Below are 22,586 nucleotides of genomic sequence, written 5' to 3'. Positions count from 1 at the left end.
TGTTCTTGAGTAACCTTCACATTGTCAGGCTCCAGAGCTTTTCGCCTGTCACATTTATTGTGTTTAGCCACTCTTGATTACAGATAATGTCTTCTATTAGACATTCAAATGGGGTTTGGAAGCAGCTTGCAAAGAAACCAATGAAAGGGAACAATTGATATTTGAGATTCATGCATATGACGCCTGCCTTCACAGTTTTTAGCTAAATGATAAGTTCTGCTTTTGACTAATTGTGTAGGTTGCAGTTAATGATCCTGACGGACCTGTGTGCTCTGTGACTATTTTTCGTTAGGGATGTTAATTTTTTATTATTATTTTTTTATTATTATTATTATTATTATTTTTTTTTATTATTTTTTTTTTTATTGGAGTCATGGCCTACTATTTAGTGCATTTACACTAGGTGTTCAATCATGGACAGTTATTCCACGTGATTGAAACAAGTAAAACCCAATAGAATCAACCATGTACAACTAGCTGGAATCAGTGGTGTTCATTTAACTTGAATTAATGGTTTTAGTTTAACTTACAGTCAAACCAAAAAAAAAATGTTTTACTAGTGGGTGTGATATGGGGTAATGGGTAGTGAGGATAGCAAAGTAAATTAAACTCTGACATACTGTATTATACCCAAAAAATATTCATACAGTGGACTACCGCTAAAATTGAAACTTTGTGACCAAAATTATTCAGACACTTTGACCTGACCATGTTTTGTCCTACACATACCATGTTTTGTTTTTTTTCCCTTTAATTGCTAATGCGACCTTTTACACCACAGACTGAACAAAATGAATCATTCCTTGGTAATTAGTTGACCTTAATTGGTATTATCTAAGTGTGTACTTAAATGTAAAGGCTGATTGATTAATTGTAATCAATTGCATGCCTTTCTATCAAAGTTATCTGACATTATCAAGATGAATTTGTTCTGACACAGTTTAAAGGGGTACTTCAGCGCTGAGAAGATTAATCTGTATTTAAACTGGGTCATCAGTGTAATAGAAATGTGAAATTATTTTTGAATTCGGTGCCTTCTAGACTGAGAAAAGACAGAAAATTTATTTTTGTCTCAAGGGGATGAAAGACTACAATTCCCAGAATGCTTCGCTGCCCTGTGAGGCCATTCCCAAAGCCACCTACTTGATTACTGTGACTGAGTTGAAGACACTACAATTAAAAACTGAACGTGTCTGTTCAATATAATGAGTGAGTCACCGCGCGAGTATCACAGCACTGAGCACTAACTGCAGGAGTCAGATAAATGAGCTGATGAGCTCATGATGAGAGCTGAGGTAATCGCGACTACACTCGCGGCATATATTCACAACGCGAGTTCAGTCTGGTGCGTTTCAGTTCATGCCTTTGCTACCTTAACTTTCATAGAAATTAATTTGAGAAGTTAAAAGACTTACATTGCTCACCATAGCTCCGTTTAAATGAGTGCCTGTAGCTGCGAGCTGTGCTGTGAGTGTGTGATCTCCCATCCCCCATGCGCGGGTTTAAAACATGAGGAAATGGCTCCCTCTGCTGGCTGTAGTCTTTAGCCTTTGGCCAAACATTAGCCTTTGGCCAAACAATTGAAAATTGACGATATTTGCATCATAGGAGGAATTTTTCCAGAAATAAAATGCATACATCTCTTGTCTCAGGGGGATATGAGAGGGACTGCATTTTTTTTTTTTTTTTTTTTTTTTTTTATAAAAAAGAGGGGAAAGCACAATCATTTGAATATACTCCAGGGTTTCTACTGATACAAAGCCATATGCTAATCGCTGAAGTAACCCTTTAACTGAGTTCTTGTCATATTTTAAAATAAATTAGCGAATAAGCTGTGATAATGTGAGACATGTTGAAGGGGTTGAAATAAATTTAGTTTTGACTGTACATGGTTTACATTTAAATGGAATTATTCAAATAATCCTAGAATTAATGTTTTTTGCTTAGTCCTTTATTTATGTAACAACAAACTAAATGTAACTATTGTGTACACATGTGATGTCTGGTTTTGGCAGTCCAGAAGTTATACTGGTTTCAACCAGAGCTTTACCATAGTTGTTGCTTTATAATTAAAGCAATTTGAATTATTGTTAGCGGGTCCTCAACCCAATCTCAACACTTCACCACTATGGTAACCCCCAAAGCCACTTACATAACAAAAATCTTTAAAAACCAAAAATAATAGAACATTAAATATCTAAAATTATCTCAATTTTCTCATCTTGCTAAAATTATTTAACATTTACTCTCCCAATTCAGCCCAAGTGAAAGTTAAGTTGTATTGGGTTACTTGAATGAAACATGTTATTTCAAAATGACAACAAGTGAAGTCTAAATCAGTTTAAAATGAGGCAATCACATTTGGGGTAAATGGATTGTACGAAAATGTACAAATGTACAAACTGTTTGGAATCTACTAATTTTCCAAACCGTAAAATCCTTACACAATTATATGAGATTGTGTTGGTTATTTGCAAATGTTCTGATTTAGATCAGTAATGATGTGATAATATTTCAGCAACAAGCTATTTTTCTGTCTGCACTAGACACGACATGGCTTTAAGACATAAGACACGACAAAATTAATCACAATCCATCTCACACAATCGTATTTGTTTACATAAGTTGTTTCACAGTCTTGACGTTGTTGTTTCTTTTGTTAAATGATCAATTGTCACTTCCATTATGGCTGTTAAAGGTTATACACAGTCAAATTAAACCATTTTAATTTTATACAAAACACAGTCTGCAACTGATCTGTCAGTCATAATGACGTAGAAATAGAAACCATTCTAAAAATAGAACCCCCAACAATGGTTAATAAAATGAATGGCATATTACTGTCGCAGATGACAGGAACTCTGATTAACATAGAAAAGATGAAAAGATTTAGTGTCTGTCATTGCATCACGTCTGGTTAGGAAGCAGTGTGCGATGCGCAATGTATTTTCAATGGTGGAGCAAAAAGAGGTAATGCAACTGGTAGTATTTTCTAAAATGTAATATTGACTTCTGTTTTATTAAGATGTTGGATAAAAGCAATATCTCACTCCAAACATGCTGTTGGCCTAAATATCAGCACTCTTGCCCATGTGATATTGCTTAAATAATTGCCACTTTTTGTTTCTTGGCCAAACAGCTGCTCAAACAGAAATGAGCTTTTTGCGAGTGAAGTTTAGATGCCAAACACCTCTTTCACATTTCCCATTACTCCTTCATTTTAGTTAATCTACTTTGATCAAACCTAATTTGATCGAGTCAATTGGGTGGGGATTTCTTGTCCACATCAGATAATCACTTCTCTTGATTTAGACCTATGGGTCGGTGTGCTGTGTTCACAGCATAAATCATTCGGTTCGACTCGGTAGGACAAGACGCAAATAGCAATAGTATGTTTTAATTCCTGCCACCTGGGCCAACAGGGACAACATGCCAAGAAAATAGGGTCACAACAGAAAAGCTATCGGTTTTTCACTGCTTTCCAAAGGGGGGGATATTCTGCGGTCAACTGAGGGAAAGTTTTGTTGTGTCGTTTTCCTTATGAGAAACAACAAGTCCTTAGGATTTCAGTTGGAAGGTCAAAGTGCGCATATCCTTGCATCTTTAATGTACGACAGCTCTCTCTTTCCAGAATCCCTTTATCTTGTCCTCTGAACGGCCCTCACTCAGTTTGGGTTGCAGTTTCCATATAAAAAAAAAAAAAAAAGACGTGCCAGAGAGGGAGGGTGTAATTGCTGGTCGCCAGAGAGTTGGTTTTCTGCCATGCTCATCTTCATCAGGCTGCCTGGATTACTGTCGCATTATTTCCAAATTTCCCCCTTGTAAGGACGGCACATGTCGACCTTAATCAGGCCGCTCTTAGATCTGGCACTGTCGTGGTGTTTTACATCATATTCTCCCCAGTAATAAAGTTGGGGATGTAAATCAATCAGGCGAACCCTTTTTGCACTCTTTTCTTCGCCGCTACGCTGAGGCACGTAGCATGCTTGGTCACTCTCCTGTCCCGAACAGAGGTTACGGTACCTCTTCCAGCACTAATGAGGCTGGGGGTTTAGAACATGCGGCTGCTGGGAAGGTCTGAGCCCAGACCTGCGGTGTAGTGATCAGGGTACGTGGCACTGCAGACGCTTGATGCTCCAACACCTTTGTTCACGGGACGTTCGCTCTGCCTTCCTTCGCCATATGGCTCCGCTCAGTCAGGGTAGAGCTAGGGCATGTTTGTCAGGGCCCACAGCGGCCTACCGACATGACAGGCATTCCCTGCAGAAAGCTGCCCCTGAACATCAAGAGAGAGAGGCCGAAGGTCTTCTGACCTCGCAGCTGTGAGCTGTCCGTCCCTTCTCGCTTACATCGGCACGGTGTGTTCATGCACACCCAGATGTTCGGATACAGATGCACCACTCAGGTGCTAAGGTCATGACTACAAAACACCTGCTTTTTTGTTATGGAAGCAGCCTTTGAGAGCCACTGGCGGGAATAATGGCAGAAATGAATGCGCAGAGGAAAAGTGAAAGAATTGCATCATGTACCTGTTTAGAGTTTCAAAATACATTAGAAAGTCATCAGAATCCTGTAATTCCGGAGCCTAAGTGACTAGAACTATGGGTGTGACTATCTGATTCTTTTGAAAGAGTTTATTGATATGCTTAGTCCCTTTTTAGCCCCATCAAACTGTTCAGGTGTACCGCCTTGTATAAGCAGTATATGGCACAATACGTATATAATATATATGTATATAATGTGTGGTATTTTCCCAGAAAATTACTAGTGTGTATAATGACATGGATATGACAGGTATTACAAGGAATGGGTGAAATATGAGGACATTCCCCATGTTCCCACTTTTTAGGGGCAGGGGCGGCAGTGGCTCAGTGGTTCATGTACATTGTCTACAAACCGGAAGGTTGGTGGTTCAATCCGGCTCCACCTGACCAAGTGTCGAGGTGTTCATGAGCAAGACCCCTAACCCCAGCTGCTCTTGGTGCCTCACGTGGCTGACATCGCCATCGGTGTATGAATTGGTGAATGTGAGACAAAATGTAAAGCACTTTGGTTGGCCATAGGGTCTGTTGAATGCAGTCCATTTACCATGTACCAGTGTAGGGGGATAGAAAGTACAGTTTCTTCAGTATAAAAACCATCGTGACTACAGTATAATCACACACCGTGTGTGTGTGTGTGTGTGTGTGTGTGTGTGTGTGTGTGTGTGTGTGTGTGTGTGTGTGTGTGTGTGTACACTAATTATTATTGATGATTGTTACATAGAGATTAATAGAGATTGTACCTGTGACATTTTGCCAGTAAAGCTGAATAGAGAGAGCAGCCAGATGGCATGAACATAGTTTGATGTGGTGTCTGTAGAGTGAGCTCGCTTTAAATCTGTTTCACTTGTTTGTACATTCTGTTTGGTGATATCTGCTCTGTTAATTAGGACTACAATAATTATTTTTGGTAATTGAGCTCTTGCTCAAACTTTGTAATCAAATCATAAGAGCAAAAGCTTTAAAAACAAATTAGCTCATGAAAATACTTTGTTATACTTTATGTGTGTTTGTTCATACAAATTTCACTCCCACAGTGCCAGCTTGTTGCGGATGGTTGCCAGGGCGTTTGTGTTGTTACTTACTAGCCCAAGTTAAAAGTTGCCAGCCCCTAAGTTTATGAAATTCTGAACAGTAAATATGGATCCGGCCCATCGTTTCTAGTCCTCCTTTCAACATATAATTTTTATTTAATTTGTTTGTTTGTTTTCTGACACCGACACAAATAAATTGCATCGTGTTTATACTCATATGCAATAAATATACTGTTGCTTGACTTGACACTTCTAAATCACAACTGGATGACTTTCCAGCATAATTGATTATGTAGTTCTAACATTTCTTGAACTGGGATTATATATGGAGGTAAGGCTTGAGAAAAAATTGACTTTCCTTGCTCACAGACTTCTGTGAAAGTGCTGTGGAGTTTGACTGAAATAACACATAATAGCTAATGATACTAGTATGTGCACATATATAATTTTAAATGTCAGTGCTATAGAAAGACCGTCGTTTTATCGTCATGGAAACTTCACTCGTGGACTTTGCACTGTGCCTTGCTGTCAGGTAAGCTAAAGAGCAAGGAAGCCATTCATTTCCACTGAGAACAACACTGCGGATTGAAAACCAGACGTTATAACACCAGTTTGTCTGATGTGTGTGAGGTCTTTTTGTGTCCTTTGGCTGTATGACGTGCATGCAGATGTACTTTCATGCGTAACCCCCATGCATTTTGTCATGGTTCATTTTTGTCAAGCCTTTGCCTGTAGTGCAATGTTGAATTTTTACAATGAAGACCTCTCTATTTCTCGCTGCATTTCGAACTTGGTTCACTGTCTCTTGCTCTGAGTTAGAAAATAAAATCTCTGGTCCTCTGAAGTCATTGTGACAGATCAAGCTTTCAAAGAGCTACATTGATTTCTTTTACATTTCCTTCTCCACCAGGCCCTAAGCGGCCTGCCAATTTCCTCACCGTAGAGTGATCCTAGGCTTTAATTATCTGCCTGCTTTTCAAAAGAGCCGCAAGCGCTTTTTATAGGATTTTTTAACACCATAACCACCTTCAAGATGTGGCCATTTCCACTTCCTGTTCTCATAATTACATGCTGTGGTGAAACACCTTTTTAAACTTTCACCCACAGCTTTAACCATCATAATGATTGTCAAGAAATGCCTGCGGGTTTGGATTAATACTGTGTATTATTAAATATTATAATTATTAGTAGTACATTTTATTTACACCTTGAATAAATAAGAATTTTTAAAGATCTTTGCATGACCTTTACATGCAGATGAACTTTAATGACATCCCATTCTTAATCCGTAGGCCAACTCAAGTTTCCCCACACCAAACTCACTCATCCATGTCGTTATGGACCTTGCTTTGTACACTGGTGCGCAGTCATGCTGGAACAGGAAGGGGCTATGCTGTCTTGGTATGCTGAAGCATTAAAGGATTAGTTCACTTTAAAATGAAAATGTCCTGATATTTTACTCACCCAATCTCTAGGTGTTCATGTCTGTCTGTCTTCAGTCAAAAAGAAATTAAGGTAGATTTTTTTTTTTTTTTTTTTTTTTTTTTTTATTTAAGAAATACATTCCAGGAATTTTATTCATTATAATGGACTTTGATGGCAACCAACAGGTTGAAGGTCTAAATCAAAGCAGTTTCAAAGGGCTTTGAAGGGCTCCAGATGGCTCCCCACAATCCCAGACAAGGAATAGGGTGCTATCTAGTGAAACCATCTGCAATTTAAATAAAAATAATAATAATAAAAAAAGATGAGCAATTTTAGTCAGAAAGTATATACATTTTACTAGATAAGACCCTATTCCTCGCCTGAAGCCCTTTGAAACGGCATTGATTTGGACCTTCAACCCATTGGTTGTCATAGAAGTCAATTTTATGGATTAAAATCCTGGAATGTTTTCCTTAAAAAAACTTTTTCTCCTGAAGAAAGAAAGACATAAACATCTTGAGATGGGGGTGAGTAAGTTATCAGGAAATTCAAATTTTGAAGTGAACTAATCCTTTAAGAGTTAATTTCACTGGAACTAAGAGGACAAGCACAATCCCTGGTAAACAATCTCACACCATAATCCCCCCTTCACCAAACTTTAAACTTGGCACAATCCAATCTGGCAAGTACTGTTCTCCTGGCAACTGTCAAACCCAGACTCAACCATTGGATTCCCAGACAGAGAAGTGTGATTAGTCACTCCAGAGAACATTGTCTCCACTGCTCTAGAGTCCAGTGGTGGTGTGCTTTACACCACTGCATCTGACACATTACATTGCACTTGGTGATGTAAGGCTTAGATGCAGATGCTCTGCCATGGAAACCCATTCCATGAAACGCTTTACACACTATTCTTGAGCTAATCTGAATTCACACAAAGTTTGGAGGCCTGTAGCTTTTAACTCTATAATATAAATATAAATATATCAATAAATATATAGTTTCAAAATTAATTCCCAATATTAAAGAATTGCAGCGTTCACACCACCACTATAATGATAACAGTACAGATAAATTATATTGTTGAAACCACTTTCAGAACGATTTTATCCAGCTGATGAACGATAAAAAAACATTGTCATCCAATCAGAATCCATCCTGCTGTAATAAGCTTGAGCATTTAAAGGGTAACCGAGTAGATCTATTGTATGACTTGACAGTCGGTTGGTATCTTGACAGAATACGTTTCGCTGTGGGCTTTATTCCAATGTGTTACTCGCGCATCAAGCATCATTTTTGTGATCAATGACCATGCCCAACCTCCAGATCAGCTGAAGTTTCATTGTTCTGTAGCTGCACTTTCATTTTTCAATGTCTTTAAACTGGCTTGGAAATAAGAATATGCTCACAATTGAATTTAATACATAGATCGGACTGCTAGATAAATGAGGACAGAGAATAGGCAGGAAGTTGTCTTATATGGAGAAGAGCATGGAAAGAGAAGAGCAAAGATGTATATCTCTGTTACTCTTTGAGGGTGACTTCACTTCCACATGTCTTTCCCATAATAGGTTTGACTGAGTCTGATCACTGTGGTCCACGACAATCTTGATCTAGATAAACTAGATTAGCCATGATGCTGAAGCTGGACAACAATAGGTTGTTTGATTTCCCATGTCTTTTTAATAATATAAGGGTTTGGGATCCATTGTCTGGGAGGTCTTTTTTTTTTTTTTTTTTGTGCTTTCTTTTGTTATTTTTTAACCACCAAAAAAGCAGTCGAACAAAAGTAATAGCACAGTCGCACAATTTAGGGAGTTAATCACATCCCCCGAGACAAGTATGAAAAAAATGTGAAATCTTGATTTTTGGGTGGCTTCCTTTGTCTAGACAGATAAGAAACCACCTAACAACCATCCACAACACCCTAACAACCACCTAGCAACACCCAAACCAAACCACACAGAATATTTATACACTACTGGCCATAGGCCTGGAATAAGTTACCTTTTTGTAATGTTTTTGAAAGAAGTCTTTTATTTAGGCTGCATTTGTTTGATTACAAATACAGTAAAACTATAATATCTTGAAATAGTATTGCAATGTAAAATAACTCTTTTCTGTTTTAATTGAAAAAGCCTTCAGCGTCACATGACCTTTCAGAAATCATTATAATATGCAGATTTGGTGCTCAAGTATTATTATTACTATTATCAATGTTGAAAACTGTTTTTCTGCTTAATATTTTTTTGGAAACCATGATTGTTGTTCAAAAGTTTAGGTAAGATAAAAAAAGAAGGAAAAAAAAAGAAAAGAAATTAACAACATTCCCATGGGATGCATTAAATTGATCAACAGTAAATACATGTAGAATGTTATAAAATATTTCTGTTCAGTAATAAATGGTTCTTGAGCATGTTATAATGATTTCGGAAGGATTATGTGACACTGAAGACTGGAGTAATGATTGCATTGAAATATTACGATGGAAACAGTTATTTTAAATTACACTAATATTTCACAATGTTATTGTTTTTACTGTATTTTAATCAAATATGTACAGCATTGATGGGCAGAGACCCAGTGTGTAGTATAAATCACATCATGTTTAACATGTTAAAATTATGCATATATATGTATATATGTAAATTAGATTGTAACGTTTTATTGAATATCCTTTTATTATATATACTGTTGAATGTGCAAGAAATCTCTTCTTCCTTTCTCTCTCTCTCTCTCTCTCTCTCTCTCTCTCTCTCTCTCTCTCTCTCTCTCTCTCTCTCTCTCTCTCTCTCTCTCTCTCTCTCTCTCTCTCTCTCTCTCTCTCTCTCTCTCTCTCTCTCTCTCTCTCTCTCTCTTGCTTCATGTCTCGTTCACCCTCACACTCAACTCTCATTAGGAAACCAAACACACTATTGTCACCGTACGCTTTCACTTCGTTCGAGGGCTTGTAGTAATTAGCAGTCATATTAGACGATAGCCCATAAGAGTTGTTTAACGCTAAAACAATTCTGTTCGTCAGAAGCGCCCCAGAACGTGAACACTGTTTCCTCTTATCTCGTCTGTTTTGTATGAATACATTGAGGTTCATCAGCATGCAAATTGCTCAAGGTGAATTTATTTATGTAAATGAGGACACAATGTGGGCTTTTTCCACACAAATCATATAAGGTTATAAAGCTCACATTAACATTTCAGGTGAAGCAGCACAGAGACTCCTTAGAAAATGATGAGGGGAAAAAAGAAATGCTGATAACCTGAATGACACCTGATGTCTGAGGGTATTTTTTTTTTCTTCTTCTTCTTCTTTTTTTACAAGCGTGGCTTTGAACATCACATTTTCTCTTCTGACCCCAACAGAAAACCTCAGCTGGTATAAAACAAAGCTCTCTGATTTCTTTTTGTTGTCATTTCTCTGTCTGGACATCTTAAATGGATAGTTCACCCAAAAATGAAAATGCCGTCATCGTTCCAAGCCTGTATGACGTTCTTTCTTCTGTGGAACATAAAATGAAATATTTTGAAGATTAAAACCATTGTGTGACCATTGACTTATATTATATGAACCAAGCAACACTGACTCGTTTCTCAAAATATCAGCTTTTATGTTCCACAGAAGAAAGCAAGTCATACAGGTTTTGAAGCAGGAGAAGGGGAGGAATAACAGAGTTTTCATTTTTGGTTGAACTATTACTTTAATTCCTTTGATTTCTCTTGGCAGTTTCTTCCACTGCCGAACATGAAAGTATCTTGCACTGAACTGTAAATAAAATTGCCCAATTTAGATTTGTTGCTGAAATCTTTTTTTTCTCCTTGATCTAGCTTTATTCCTTGAATAAAGCTGCAGTCAAGTTCAGTGTATAATTGCATGTCAATTAATTATGAAGGCAAGAGGTCGAAATAGAGGTGAACATCTATTTTACTTTTTAAAATAAATTGAAAATTATTGAATGTGTTATTTTAATTGATTAATTGTATCAATTTTATTAATATTAAATGTAAATACTACATTTAGATTATTATAAATTAGTACATGATTAAATTGTATGATGCGTATATATTATAAATTAAATATTTATACAAGGTGATTGATATTGTATTAAGGCCAGGCCCCTTTTTTTTTTTCTGTCGTCATCCTCTCTGTGGGAATTCAGCAGAGCAGCTAAGGCAAATATTGAGTTGGATTGACGCAAGAATTGCATGGATTTCAATACCACTCTTAACTTTTGTCATGTCGCAAAAAAAATGTATATCCAACTTGTTTTCAGGTAAATTTGGACCAGAATAGAATTGAATATACACTACAAAAAAATAATGTTTTACTAATGTTAAAAAAACATTACTTAGTAATGTTTTTACTTTATTTATTTTTTAAATATAGTAGATTGTACTCAATAAAGTTAAGTTGTGACAAAATGTTCATTTAAGTATAATATTGATCAATCAGCAAACATCCTTGCAACAACGGTCACACCCAATGTAGACAATGCTGTTATAGAATTACTCAAAGATATGAAAAAAAATGCTAGATTTATGTTGCATTATAGAAAAATGTCGTCATAAAATGGTTCATTGCATCAGCCAAATCCAGCAGTAAATATTTTAAGTAATTGTAACTTAAATAGTACAAAGCCTTGTCTAGATTACTTAGGTTAAGAAGTGTGATATATAATTATACAAAATATGTTTTTGCTGCAAATCCAAATTAAGTGAGCTACTCAAATTTTCCAAGTAATGTAACAAAAATGTATTTGCAAAAAAAAGTACTCAATATGTTTAATATGTACTTTATCTACTTTAATATGTTAAAGTTACAGCCTCAATGAATAATTTGTATCAGTGTCCTTGATTTCTGCTGATCACACTGTAATCCGAAAAGCAGGATCACAGAAAAAAAAAGCAGATCTGTCTCATAAAAGGGAAGGGGTCTTTTGGACCAAATTTAAATAAGAAAGAAAGAAAGAAAGAAAGAAAGAAAGAAAGAAAGAAAGAAAGAAAGAAAGAAAGAAAGAAAGAAAGAAAGAAAGAAAGAAAGAAAGAAAGTTGTTGTGCTGCCTTAGTCCCTGATAAATGTGTGCATTATACATGCCTGTTTTCCATTTACTTTGCATGAATCAACCCTTTGACTGAGGATGTGGATGTGAAAAAATGTCAGATTAAAAGCAGTCCACATGAAATTCTGAACACTGGTTTTATTGACTTATAGCTTATGAACAAGCACAGGAAGTAGTTTTCTGCCATAATGATAAATGTTATCTGTACAATCTTGACAGTGCAATGACGGTGGCTAGTGTCAACTGTCTCCAGATCGGGGTTCAAATTCATTGTGCATTCAAAGTGAATCAGTGAATAAATAATCACGTATACATATTCAGAGAATTGAACCAATGATGCATGAAAAAGTGTCCTGGTCCGAAATTAACGGAAATTTGACACACAAAAATAGTGCTTTTACTAATGGTTATTTGGTAATCGAGTAATAGGTCGATTATAGGTCGAATATTTTTCGCGTAATCACTTTTTTTTTTTTTTTTTTTTTTTTTGTGGTGGTGGTGGTAATAAAAATAGCCATGAGCGTACAATACATTAAAATAAATATATAATAACAATGAGGCAATAATAATTGCTTCAAGTATCAAAAGCAAGTAATCATATGGTTTTATTGAACAACACTTAAAATACATTGCCATGTCCTAAAAACAATAATCAACTTCCAGTGGGTACGGAAAGTATTCAGACCCCCTTACATTTTTTCACTCTTTGTTATATTGCAGCCATTTGCTAAAATCATCAGCCTTTTTTTCTTTTTTCTCATTAATGTACACAGCACAGCCCATATTGACAGAAAAACAGAATTGTTATCATTTTTTCCAGATTTATTAAAAAAGGAAAACTGAAATATCACATGTTCCTAAGTATTTAGACCCTTTGCTGTGACACTCATATATTTAACTCGGGTGCTGTCCATTTCTTCTGATCATCCTTAAGATGGTTCTAGACCTTCATTTGAGTCCAGCTGTGTTTGATTATACTGATTGGACTTGATTAGGAAAGCCACACACCTCTCTGTATAAGACCTTACAGATCTCAGTTCATGTCAGAGCAAAAGAGAATCACGAGGTCATAGTGAAATTAACTTAAATGATTTTAGCAAAGGGCTGCAATATAATAAAGAGTGAAAAATGTAAGGGGGTCTAAATACTTTCCATAGCCACTGTATGTACATGATGTGTTAAAACAAATGCCTGCAAAGGGCACCATTTGCCTGGTGCTTGTTGTTGTTACACTTTACAGCTCAAAATCTTAAAATGTTATTGAAATGTCAAATTAATATTTAGTATCTGGTTACTTCTTTATGATAGAAATGCTACTATTATATGATTTCCTTAACACTGTAAATTCAGAGCGATGTTTTCTTATACTTATATATATTACTATATATATATAAAAAACCTCACAGCCTGTGCATAAATGAAATGTAAGACGTGCTTAAATAGCACTATGCTATAGTTTGATTTTTTATTTTTTAAGTGGCTTTAATGTATTGCACAGCTTAAAAAACTGTAATTGTAATTGCAGTGAATGCATTCATGCCATATCTGAGCTGCAATAAATGGTCTGAAAATGTATCTAAATACCAATTCAGAAAGGAAAAAAAAAAAAGAAGAAGAAAAAATCATGGCCGTTGTAGCCTGAAAGTTTGTGTAATAAATTTTATGTTATCTTTTGGGGGTAATTTATCAGGCAAATTTGATGTGCGATTAATTTGTGATTAATTGGATTAATTATTTGGCACATCATGTAATTAAGTAGATTAAAAATTTGAATCGCTTGACAGCCCTCATATATATCAATTAACAATTATTTCAAGTAATGAAATGATTTTCACATCATGGTTTTGGTTTTAATTTTAGTTTTAGTTAATGATAATGTCCTGTTCCGCCTGTATGGTTCATGTACAGATACAGCTGCTCGCCCCTGAAGGTAGACACCCCCTCTTTCTCTTAGTGTGTGAGCAGGTTTTGGCTGGAAATGCAGCAAAGGCGAGATAGAGGGTCAGTGCAGATGTAATTATGGGATAGATGGGCGGGGGCAGAAGTCGAGCAGAAGTCCATTGCTCAGCAGAATCATGGCAAACAGCTCACTTGTCTTTCTGTGAACTCTGACCTATGCCTGTTCCCTATCCCCCTCAGAACCTGCATGCGTTTTGCGGCATTGAAGGTGGAAAGAGCATACAAGAAAATGCTGAAAATCCTTATTCTGCTAATAAAGCTGCAATGCTTATTCTAATATATTTTACTTTTACTTTTTTTTATTAGACTACCTGAAATATGTCCCCCCCCCTCCCCCTTGTGTGTGTGCGTATGCGTGTGTGTGTGTGTGTGTGGTTCAGGTAAACCCTACATTATAGGGACAAAATGCCCCCACAAAGTTTCACAAATCAAAAATCCTTGTGGGGACATTTTTACTTTAGAAAGAACATGGAAAGACATATTCTATCTCATGAAAAAATATTTTTGTTCTTTACTTTATAGCTGTATTGACAGTGACTTGCTCCTTCTCTATATGAAGAGTGTATACAGTTTACATACACTGATCATCCCAAAAAAAAGTATTGAATTGTCAAGTGCTTTTGAGTCTATGATTGGATCATTATTGCAGGAATTATTATGTTTCTAGCATGTCATATATTTAGCAACAGTTCTTCTAACACTTATTGATGGAGTGTGTAGCTTTTAATTTCTTAAACAACCGTGTACGGAGACACATCATGGCCATATTCCAGGATGACAATCTCAAGATGTTTCTGCTCTTATCTTAAATTTAGATCTTAATTCATTGAAAGTCTTTGTGATGTGCTGGAGGAGACTTTACAGAGTGCTTGACTCTTGCACTGTCAATATAAGATCTTGACCAAAACTTGATGTATTCAAACACAAATTATAATGTTGTGTTATTAATAATGATTAATTGTAGACGTCTGTGTGATTAATAATTTTAATCATTTGACTTATACATTTACATTACATTACATTTTAGATTCACTGTCAAAACGATCAATGAAAAAGATTTAAAATGTTTTGAAATGCAATATTAACCCCATGCATACATACACTCTCAAAATAAACTTAGAATATAATTTTAAAATAGGAGTTTTAATTTATTTTTGGTTTTCTTTGTCTTGGACATAATTAGGTTAAAAATGTTTTTTTTTTTTTTTTTTTTTTGCAATGCTTATTAGCAAAATTGATGTGTTTGTTTCGTCAGTCTATCGCTTCCGTTTCTTGGCAGTGAGATGTATTCAGCGTTAATGAGTATAAGTTGTTTATTCAGGAGAGTTGGATGTGAGAAAGACATGTCAAGGCAAGTGTGAGAGTTGACAGAAGCTGATCTTCGACATGGGTGTGTGTGCAAGCTTGCAGCTAGGGATTGATATACACTGTATATGCAACCACAATTCCAGTAAATTTGGGTAATTTTGTAAAATGCAATAAAATCAAGAATCTGATTTGTTAATTATCCCAAACCTTTATTTAGCCCACTCATTTCCAATGTTTTCTCTAGGCAAATTAATTGTATTTTTTAAATATAAATACATTTTGGTTTTGATGGCTGCTACACACTTTTTGTTTCACAAAATGTTGAAACAGAGGCAAAATAATAGTGAAAAGATTATAGAATATCCCAGTTAAACTCTTTAGAAATGGCATATCAGGCTTTGCAAGCAGAGATGGCTCATGGCTCATCAGTTTGTGCCAAATATCAGGAGAGAATTGTCAAAAAAATTAACATTTACATTTTTTCAATGCAAGATTGCAACGACCTAAAAAGACCTAAATAAGGTCTGTCACCATGTACCATAAATAATGTTGTAAAAAAGAGTTCCAGAGAAAACTCAGTCCATGTAGGGCAAGGCAGGAGCCCTTTGTTGAATGTGTGTGAACTTCGAGCCTTCAGATGGCATTGCATGAGGAATCAAAATGCCACTGTTAAAAATAGCCACATGGGCTCAGGAGCACTTTGGAAAACCATCGTCACTTAACACAGTTTGCCGCCGTATCAAGAAATCTAACATGAACTCTGTTACACAAGGAGAAAGCAATACATCGGTTCTGTTCAGAGATGGAGCTGAGTTCTCTGGGCACAAGCTCATCTCAGATGGTCCAAAAGACTGTAAATGTGTGCTGCGATCGGATGAGTCCATGTTTCAGATGAAAGGGATCCCGACTTCCTTCAACAACAGGTGCAAAAGTAAACATGTCATTGTGTGGGTGCATCAGTGCAATTGGTATGGGTGACTTGCATATGTGTGAAGGTACCATTGAAAATCGAACAAACCAATCGCATTGGCAATTGCTTGTGATTGTTGGTGCCATATGGGCCGGTCTGAGTATTTCACAATCTGCTCAGTTACGGGGGTTTTAACGCACAACCATTTCTAGGGTTTACAAAGAATGTTGTGAAAAAGGAAACATATCCAGTATGCGGCAGTCCTGTGGGTGAAAATGCCTTGTTGAGGCTAGAGGTCAGAGGAGAATGGGCCGACTGATTCGAGCTGATCGAAGAGCAACTTTGACTGAAATAACCACTCCTTACAACCGAGATATGCAGCAAAGCATTTGTGAAGCCACAACACGCACAACCTTGAGGCGGATGGGCTACAACAGCAAGACCCCACCGGGTACCACTTATCTCAACTACAAATAAGAAAAAGAGGCTACAATTTGCACGAGCTCACCAAAATTGGACAGTTGAAGACTGGAAAAAATGTTGCCTGGTCTGATGAGTCTTGATTTCTGTTGAGACATTCAGATAGTAGTCAGAACTTGGCATAAACAGAATGAGAACATGGATCCATCATGCCTTGTTACTACTGTGCAGACTGCTGGTATTGTGTGTTGGTGTAATGGTGTGGGGGATGTTTTCTTGGCACACTTTAGGCCCCATAGTGCCAATTGGGCATCGTTTAAATGCCACAGACTACCTGAGCATTGTTTCTGACCATGTCCATCCCTTTATGACCACCATGTACCCATCCTCTGATGGCTACTTCCAGCAGGATAATACACCATGTCACAAAGCTCGAATCATTTCAAATTGGCTTCTTGAACATGACAGTGAGCAAATTCACAGTCACCAGATCTCAACCCTATCAACTGCAATATGCTATTCTATCAATATGGGCCAACATTCTAATAAGAATGCTTTCAGCACCTTGTTGAATCTATGCCAAGCAGAACTAAGGCAGTTATGAAGGCGAAAGGGTGTCAAACACAGTATTAGTATGGTGTTCCTAATAATCCTTTAGGTGAGTGTATACCGCCATCAGATGACATCGTTCATGGGAAGCAAGACAATGCCAACCGTCATTATCCATGTGCTACATCAGAATGATTTCATAGACACTATACACCAGAGAAGGGATGTACTTGACTGGCCTACCTGCAGTCCATATCTGTCTGTTATTGAAAATGTTTGGCCCATCATAAAAAAGGAGAACCATCACAACTGTTTAAACTAAAGGATTAAGATAGGCAGCAAATTATTGAAAGTGGCTGTTAGAATATAGCTAAAACATTGAAATTTCAATTTTCCACCATGAGGGCAATAAGTAAGAAGTTCCAATCAACTGAAGATGTTGCAAATCTGCCTGGAAGTGGATGAGTGTCTATTATCTTAATGCACAGCGAGGAGAAAAGTTTGAGTGGCCAAAGACACTTTAAGGATCACAACTGGAAAATTGCACAAATCAGAGCATCGATAAAAGCTTCAAAAAATATCAACCAGCACCTTCAAGTTGCGTGGGAAGGATTCAAGTAAAATGCTCTGCTTTCAATCCAGCATATTCATTTGCCAGACTCTGCTGTAACTTCAAATGGAACTATGGAGTTCTATGGTCAGATGAAACAAGACAAAAATAGAACATTTTGGCAGCAAACCCACCAGTATACAAACAAGTATAAAAACTACTCAATGCCTACAGTTAAATATATTGCTGTATCTTTAATGTTGTGGGCCTTTTTTGCTGGATGTCCTGGGCATCTTATTTAGATACATGGCATCAAGTATTCTAGCATATACCAACAGAAAAAAATCATATAATGGGCCTTGGTTGGATCTTCCATCAGGACAATGATCCAATACAAACATCAAAATCAACATAAAAATGGGTCACTGAAATATGAAATAGCGAGATAGACTCGCTAGACAAGTGCAAGTTATCTAGACAAAAAATACATTTGCTTGCTTTTTCTCAGTCTAGAAGGCACCATTTCTACTACATAAATTACCCAATTTAAAATACACATTCATTATTTCAGTCAATCAATCAATCAACTTTATTTATATAGCATTTTTACAATCACGATTGTGTCAAAGCAGCTTCACAGTGTCAAACAGGATAATATTGCAACAAAATTAGATTTGGCTGTACAGTCATTCTGGAGAAAACAGTGATGTTGTCAGCTTATTTTAATTAATCATATAGCGACAATGTTGGCAGATCTGTATTATAGTTTATAGAATTAAATAAAACCTAATTCATAAATGTTATTTGTTTAATTATTTCCTTTGAGGTGCACCTATTTTTGATCAAGATCTTACAGTAGGTCCAGCACACCCAAAGACGTTCAATGAATTTAAGCTTCAGAGGTGCCAAGTCATGTGTGAAAATGTTTCTTCATGCTACCTCCCTACCATTCTTGACATTGTCATCCTGATATATGGCCATGATGTGTCCTCCTACATGGTTGTCTAAGAAGTGAAAAGCTACACACTCCATCAATTAGAGTTAGAAGACCTGTTACCAAACGTATAACATATAATTATATATTGTGAATATTCAGTATATCACCCACAACCCCCAACCAAAACCTGTCATACATGTGATGGCCAAAGATTGCCTTTGTCAGTAGGCGAATGAATGTGCCTATATTTCTGCAGGGACATGCAGTCATGCATGTTACACACTCTACCCATCAGTAACACATCCGTGTTGATTAAAGAGACACCGATAAATAAAGCTGACGGTTCTCTTCAAACATAACACACTCAGACATTGGGCTGACAGCTGAGTAATTACCTCATGCTTACATGACAGCGCCGAGTACATGATGGCATGGACGGAGAAATTCTTTATGGCTTTATTAGGGTGTCATGCATGAGCTGTGTCTACTGTCTGTGAGCAGGAAAGCGGCGAGGAGAATAAGTGTTATTGTTGCGTCCACCAAGCGTCTGTCCTTTAATGTTTGGTCTCAATTTTACAGAAGAGATTATAATGATGCTTTAATTGTTTGTGATAGATTAATAGGGTGATTGACGTCATGGTGGTGATTTATTGTGCTGTTTTTGTCCTGAACAGAGATGGTACATCGCCACATGCAGCAGTATGAGGTGGAGTATTTGCAGTTTGCCTTCCGCTGGATGAACAATCTGCTAATGAGAGAACTTCCTCTACGCTGTACCATTCGCCTGTGGGACACTTATCAGGTAAAAGAGAACCTCAACAGTCTTTGTGCAATCAATTACATATAAAAGTTGCGCTGTTTTTTTTTTTTTTTTTTTTTTTTTTTATGAAAATGTTATTTATGGTCGTATAATTAGAATATCAAAAAGTTGATTTATTTCACTACCTCCATTCAAAAAGTGACATTTGTATATTATATCCATTCATTACACACAGACTGATATATTTCAAATGTTCATTTCTTTTAATTTTGATGATTATAACTGACGACTAAGGGAAATCCCAAACTCAGTATCAGATAATTCAAATATTACTTAAAGAAAGGATTTTTAGAAATATTGGCCAACTGAAAAATATGAGCATGTACAGCACTCAATACTTAGTTTAGGCTCCTTTTGCCTGAATTATTGCAGCGTTGCAGTGTGGCATGGAGTCGATCAGTCTTTGGCACTGCTCAGGTGTTTTGAGAGCCCAGGTTGCTCTGATAGTGGCATTCAGCTATTCTGCATTATTGGGTCTGGCATATCACATCTTCCTCTTCACAATACCCCATATATTTTCTATGGGGTTAAGGTCAGGTGAGTTTGCTGGCCAATTAAGAACAGGGATACCATGGTCCTCAAACCAGGTACTGGTTGCTTTGGCACTGTGTTCAGGTGCCAAGTCCTGTTGGAAAATGAAATCTGCATCTCCATTGGTCAGCAGCAGGAAGCATGAAGTGCTCTAAAACTTCCTGATATACGGCTGCATTGACCTTGGACCTCAGAAAACACAGTGGACCAACACCAGCAGATGACATGGCACCCCAAACCAGGGCCACCTGTACACTCATTGAAAACGTGTTCGAATTTTAAAGGGTCCGCATATAAATGCATCGAATCTTCGACTATTCAGGGTCACCACTAATGTATATATACAGTGAGGATAATAAGTATTTGAACACCCTGATATTTTGCAAGTTCTCCCACTTGGAAATAATGGAGGGGTCTGAAATTGTCATCGTAGATGCATGTTCACTGTGAGAGACATAATCTGAAAAATAAATAAAAAATCCTATTCCAATGTATGTTTTTTTTTTTTTTTTTTTTTTTTACTATTTATTTGTATGATACAGCTGCAAATAAGTATTTGAACACCTCTCTATCAGCTAGAATTCTGACCCTCAAAGACCCGTTAGTCTGCCTTTAAAATGTCCCCCTCCACTCCATTTATTATCCTAAATTAGATGCACCTGTTTGAGGTTGTTAGCTGTATAAAGACACCTGTCCACCCCACACAATCAGTAAGAATCCAACTACTAACATGGCCAAGACCAAAGAGCTGTTCAAAGACACTAGAGACAAAATTATCACATCAGTTTGAAGCAAAAATTCTAGGCAACAACACCCATTAGTCAAAAGTATTGTGGACACTTATCTACTGTATATTGTGTGGCTTTAATTTATTGATTGATTGGTTGTTCGTTTGATTGTTTGATCGATTGATTGATTGATTGATTGTTCGATCGGTCGATTGATCGATCGATCGATTGATTTAAACGCATAAATATTATTCTCTCAAATATACAAGCATGTACATGTTTCTCACATATTATAGTAGCCCTGTTTGTGCAGAGTAGAGTGTAATGAAAGTTTATAAGCAACTGAAAAAAAAACGCAAATGTCAGAGCTTGTCAAAACTTCTAAAGGGCCCCAAACTGTCTCAGATCTGTAAGAGTTTAATGCAGCAGGCTGGCGTATTTAATTGTTTTCAATGGGAGCAGCACATTTTTAGAACGCCATGAGCATAAGGTGCTAAGCAAGTATTTCACGCTCAAGCGCTGAGTGTTCTGCGTTTTTTTTTTTTTTCTGGTCACCGAGAGTTAAATAATGTTCAACTTTGAATAAAATGCAGTGCTCATCACTGTCACACTTCGCCCGGCCATCCAATTACAGTGGAGGAGGGGTGGGACAAATACAACTCTGACCAAATTACACATCCTGCTTGTACAAAGTCAACAGAACAGATGAAAACAAGCAGCATAATAATGAAGAAAAAAAGAGCCAGAGCAAATACATTACATTGTAACAACATTTTATATAGAATCAATACAGAAACAAACTATCTGTGAAATGAGATACAAGCAACACGTCCATAGATATTCCATATCAAAACAAGCAAAGAGTCTCAACAACAAAACAAACAAAAAAAAGAAACTGCACTGCCAAAATTGTCTCATGTGCCCACAGCGAGGCATTTCCAGCAGAGCGCCTAGCGTTTTTTAGCTGGATAAAAACGTTTTGGTGGACACGCTGCATTAAAGTGAAATTACTGAACCTACGCATAGGAGCCTGATTAAAAAAAAAGCTTATTTTTTAAAGGAAAACAAGTCAGATGGACTTAGAGGTTTTTGAATCAGAACTTTCCCTATTTAGTCTTATATAAGATACAAATGCACTATATCACAATCACCATGACAGCAAGAGAATCTTTGACATTCAAAATTAAAGACAAGTTGTAATACATCCACCTTATTATATATCATTACTGAAATCAACCATGAAATTGTATCAGCTTCCATATATAAGCTGACATTTGTGAAGGCAGTGGAAAAGCCATGAAAAGACCTAGAGCATGAAAAAGGAAGAATCTTTAGCACAGCCAGGAACTTCAGAGGTGTTATTGACGTCTAACCCAACACTCTCACGCCGCCATTTCTGAGCGAATGCAACGTTCATGGTATTTCCGTGCACTCAGCTCAAAATAGTCGGAAAATGATGCTTAATTCTTACTTTGAAAGAAGTTCAAATTACTTTCTTGGTAATTGTGATAAGCCATTATAAGAATTTCTTTGCCCTATGCTTCCTGTACACAACAGCCGCCTACTGTATTAAATGTCAGTTTCCTTCCATCACTACAGCACAGAGGAAATGTTTTCAACAGCTGACTGTCCCTTTATTCTACTTGACTGATTTTGATTTTACACCGATTGTAACCATTTCCAACAGACAGTTCGCAGGGTTTGTTTGCCTAGCTGTTAGTCACTGGGGACGCGTCACTGGATTCTTTCTGACAACACCAACCTCGTTATTGATGCATGTTGATGTGTATGTTAGCGTGGAGGGCGCCACAAAAACGCTC

General features: G+C 36.8%; 1 protein-coding gene across 3 annotated transcripts in view; it reads left to right on the top strand.

Annotated features, from left to right (window-relative positions):
* tbc1d22a (TBC1 domain family, member 22a) overlaps positions 1 to 22,586 on the top strand; it is a 226,246-nt gene that overhangs the window by 149,095 nt on the left and 54,565 nt on the right. For all 3 annotated transcript variants that reach the window (XM_067428083.1, XM_067428084.1, XM_067428085.1), the window contains one exon: positions 19,362 to 19,489. In XM_067428083.1, coding sequence (XP_067284184.1) covers positions 19,362 to 19,489 — 128 coding nt within the window. The remainder of the gene's footprint in view (positions 1 to 19,361; positions 19,490 to 22,586) is intronic.

The sequence above is a fragment of the Pseudorasbora parva genome, chromosome 20 (genome assembly GCF_024679245.1).
Source record: "Pseudorasbora parva isolate DD20220531a chromosome 20, ASM2467924v1, whole genome shotgun sequence".
NCBI lineage: Eukaryota > Metazoa > Chordata > Actinopteri > Cypriniformes > Gobionidae > Pseudorasbora > Pseudorasbora parva.
The sequence above is the reverse complement of the archived record's forward strand: the minus strand, read 5'-3'. Positions and strand labels throughout refer to the sequence as shown.